The 4,363-nt window shown below is 47.5% G+C and overlaps 1 protein-coding gene across 1 annotated transcript; it reads right to left on the reverse strand.

Moving 5' to 3' along the window:
• Nucleotides 1-3,012: 3,012 nt before the first annotated feature.
• CHST4 (carbohydrate (N-acetylglucosamine 6-O) sulfotransferase 4) lies at nt 3,013-4,152 on the reverse strand. The gene has a single exon (XM_010020689.1). The coding sequence runs from the start codon at nt 4,150-4,152 to the stop codon at nt 3,013-3,015; it is 1,140 nt and encodes a 379-aa protein (XP_010018991.1).
• Between the last annotated feature and the right edge of the window lie 211 nt (nt 4,153-4,363).

The following is a 4,363-nucleotide window of genomic DNA, read 5'->3' on the forward strand; positions in this document are numbered from 1 at the left end:
GGTGGACGTCATCCTTTCACGTCAGGCACCAAGTGTCGCTGCAGCTGCATTAACACTTCTGCTTTATACTTTGTTGTTGTTGTTGTTGAGATTCTGTCTTATTTCATGCTTTCTGTGGTCTTGTATGGCCTTGTTAACACCTGGTTTCGCTTCAGGCATGAATTTTACAATGTCTAGTAATTTCTGAGGTTTTTGTGCACAGTGGAAGTGGGTGGGTAGCAGGGACGAAAGCAGCTTGCCAGAAAACACCGTGTCTAACTGATGGCTCTACTTCTCTTAGTCAAGAAGTAACGCTTCAGAAATCTCGGGACAACTGCCTACGAAAGACAGAATTTCCCCAGGAGAAGCAGCGTCTGGTTTGAAAACTGTCCTGCGGGACTCTGCTGGCCCTGATACCAGGTTTCAGATGGAAGAAAGACCAACAAGCACTTGCTCTCCTTCCAGCACGGTGGTAGATGCAGTGAAAACGATGCAGTGCTTCATGGAGAAGTCTGGCAGGGACCTGCTCATGGTCACACAGGCCTTTCTGAAAAACAGCGGTGAAGCAGAGGCTACTTTGCACTTCCTGCAGACAGGGCGGCGCCGGGATGGGTACCCTGTGTGGAGCAGAGAGGATGACTTGGAACTGCAAAAAGATGATGAGTGTGTCAGAAATAAATTGATAGCAAAATTTGGAGCTGAAAACGTAGCAAAGCGGATAGCATTTAGGCAGAGTTAGATGGCGAAGCAGAGGGGAATGACTGGTGTAGGACTGTGGCAGGAACTTAAAATACCCAGTCATTTCTGATACACAAATACAATAGAAAATTTGATGCAGCATTCTGAAGTTTCAGAAATGCTTTAAATTTTATTTTTCCATAAAAGGCCGATTTTGTATTTTTTAATACCAACTATACTAAACATTTTAAAGTAGAAAATGGTGAAGATAAGGGCTCTATACAGTATCAAGTTTTTTTAATTTAAAAGGGTGTATGTGCTATATGAATGAATTGACAGTCCCGCCTGTACATTGCTGTGCATGCAAAGGATTTTGAATAGGGTTGTCACCAAAGTCTGACAGTCACATTTAAATGCTCTAACCTGTAATGCATTAGCAGTGCGCAACAGCATCCTGCTCTCTGTCAAGTGTCTTACTTCAGACTGCTGTGGATGGTTATTGAATAACCTGGTCTGCCAGTTGTTGTCAGTACTTTTTGTTGTTAATAAACCTTGATTAGGAGCAGACATTTGGAGATAGTAACAATGAAAATGTAACTGTTCAAAAGAGGGATCAAGAACGTTGATGTCAGAAGATGATGCTCTTGGTCTCATACATCAGTGCTGAGATGTCTTAGAGTGGTCCTGTGTACTGGGAGTGGCCAGAAAGGTCCCTGTGACGTTAAAATACTCGGACTCACATTACAGAGATATGACAGTTAAAACCTCAGGCTGGTCTCAGTTTTTATTAACGCTTCCAGCATGTGTTCTCCTATGCTAATATTGCAGGGTTTGATTAATAACATCAACTTTACCATCTTGCTTCATGATTTCAAGAACATGGGCTCTGAGACTCCCAGGAGAACAACTACTACTGGTTTTGGAAGCTAGCAAACAGAATTATTTCAGCTAAAAAATAAATGGATTCACATAGTCCCAGATACGGATCCCCATATGCGAACTCAGAAGTTTTTATTTTCAACTATAGCTGGTTTATTTCATTTTCCAATTACACAGTAAGCGAGCACAAACATTTCTCCAACATTGCCACCAAGGCTGGATACCCAGGCACAGGAATGAGCAATAGAAAACTGGGCTTGAAAACTCAACTATCCCCAAAAAAAGGTTCATTCTAGAAACCAGCGTCTGGTCATCCTTGCGTCTCTTCTGGCATTGCATGTCACACATGGCAGCATGACAAATGATGCTTTCTTTATGCAGCTTCCATGTATATCTCTTCTTCCTTTGCAGTACAATTGCCCTGTGTGGTTTCATCCATTTAGCTGTGGTCCATGAGGGTTTTGAGCTCTGCTGTCTGGTCCCACTTCTTTGGCACTGTTTGCTCCAACCTACACGTACTTCCTCTTTTGCATAAACCATGGATTTAATTTGCAAAACAGAGTTGCATTACTTCATCCTCTGTTTACCTGGGGGTGCTGATTGATGGAGCTGAGCACGAGCAGCCTGTGCCCAGGCAGCCAAGAAGCCCCCAGCATCCTGGCCTGTATCAGCACCAGTGTGGCAGCAGGACCAGGGCAGGGACTGGCCCCCCGCACTGGGCACTGGTGAGGCTGCACCTTGAGCAGTGTGCTCAGTTCTGTGCCCCTCACTGCAAGAGAGACATTGAGGTGCTGGAGGGGCCAGAGAAGGGCACCAGAGCTGGTGCAGGGCCTGGAGCACAAGCGTGATGGGGAAGGGCTGAGGGACCTGGGGGTTTAGTGTGGAGAAGTGAAAGCCCAGGGGGGACCTTATTGCTCTCTACAACTGCCTGACAGGAGGATGGAGCCAGGAGGGGGCTGGTCTCTGCTCCCAATGAACAAGGGATGGGACAAGAGGAAACGGCCTCAAGCTGCACCAGGGCAGGTTTAGGTGGAGCTGAGGAACAATTCCTTGCCCAGAGGGTGCTCAGGCATTGGAACAGGCTGCCCAGGGCAGTGCTGGAGTCACCATCCCTGCAAGTGTTCACAGCCCGTGTAGCCAAGGCCACAGTGCCAGGGGTCAGTGGTGGCCTTGGCAGTGCTGGGGAATGGTTGGACTTGATGAGCTTAAAGGTCTTTTCAAACCTTGTTGATTCTATGATGCTGTGGTTGTGGCTGAGCTTCCAGAGCTTTGCAGAGCAACGTGTGCTGCTGTGGAAGATGTCACGAGTGCAGCTGCGGTTTCTGCGTTGCTTATCCTTGCATAGCGTATCCATGTGTGCACTCTAAACACATGCACATACCTCTGTCGTTTTTTGCCTTAGCAAGCACTTAGCTTTCTAATCTGCAGCCTTCAGAGAGTAGGTGCAGAGAGCAGCTTTTCTGCCTTCAGAATTTGTTACTTAGAGGAGTTATGGTCAAACAAAAGATCCAGTGACATATTTTTTTGCTGCTCTTCAGACTGGATGAGCTGGTAGCCCAGCAGGTCCATTGCATCCTTGCATACCCTTTGCACTTTTTCTATTTTCTGGAAGGGAAGGGTCTTCCTCCAGGCCTGAGATACCTTCAGTGCATCTCTGGAGCCAATATCAAAGGCCTGTCCTCCATGCCCCTTCCCATGGGTGATGTTGTGCACCCACTTCTGAAGTTCTGGTGTAAAATGGAGTTCTGCAAACCTGTACATCTGGGCAGTCCTTGCTAGTGGGTCTCGGACGATGTCTTCATAGCGAACCAGCAGGTAGCGGTCCTTCAAGAAGCTGGGGACAGCCCGGCTGCCGGCCTTGTAAATCTCAACATGGCTTTTGCAGATTACTTGCATGGTGTTGTAAGGTCCCATTTCTCCCTTTGTCCTCTCAGACCCCACAACAATGTTACTGTCACGTTTCAGGTCTGCCACTGTATTCTCTCGTGACCTGAATACAGCCCGGGGATCACGGACCAAGTGAATGATCTTGAGGTTCAGGGATGGATCAGTGAGAAGTGGGTAGAGAACTTTCAGGTCAAAGAACCGAACCTCCTTGATGACAACATGGCTGTAGGTTTTACAGGCTTCCTCCACCTTGCTGAATGGGGACTTGGCACAGATTGTTCTGCAATTGCCTGCAGCAATTATGTCAGTGCGACTGAATAAGTCACAGGCTGGGGGGGAGCACAAGGCTCGGCTTGTCTCCCACTGAAATAAATCAGACTTTTTCTTCTGGCTAGACATGTAAGCATCAAACACAGACATGTCACACAGAAAGACCGACCTGACGAGGTCCCGCACTGCCATGTGCAAGACCTTGGCACTGTTCTGGTACATTGTAACCCACACGTGCCATGCAGGCTCCATCAGGTAGAAGACACTGGGGTGCTGGCTGAAAAGTTGACCAACAAAAGAAGATCCTGACCGCCAGGAGGAGAGAATGAGGATGTGGACTGAAGACGGTTTTCTTTCCGCAGGGACATTGTTGCTGCAGGGTTGGGAGTGGAAGTGGATCAGAAAGAAGGTCAGAACTGCCAGAATCAGGAGCACCTGCACCCTTCTAGGCTTCATCATGGTTGCAGGGGACCTGCAGAGACAGAGGCAGTTCAGCATCACAGGATCACGAAGAAGGCAGTAAGTGGTACATTAGACTCCTCTGAATCCCTCTGGAGTCTCAGGGTTTTGGAAAGCTGCCGCATTACCAGTGGTGGTATGACAACCACAGCAAAAAGTACTCTCAGAAAGAACATAAATACTGCAGGATGGAAAGTTTTCAGTAACAAAT

Source organism: Nestor notabilis, unplaced genomic scaffold, assembly GCF_000696875.1.
Source record: "Nestor notabilis isolate BGI_N333 unplaced genomic scaffold, ASM69687v1 scaffold28758, whole genome shotgun sequence".
Classification (NCBI taxonomy): domain Eukaryota; kingdom Metazoa; phylum Chordata; class Aves; order Psittaciformes; family Psittacidae; genus Nestor; species Nestor notabilis.

What these genes read in the sequence shown, in the direction of transcription:
- CHST4 (XM_010020689.1), bottom strand. Translation starts at nt 4,152, where the DNA reads ATGATGAAGCCTAGAAGGGTGCAGGTGCTCCTGATTCTGGCAGTTCTG.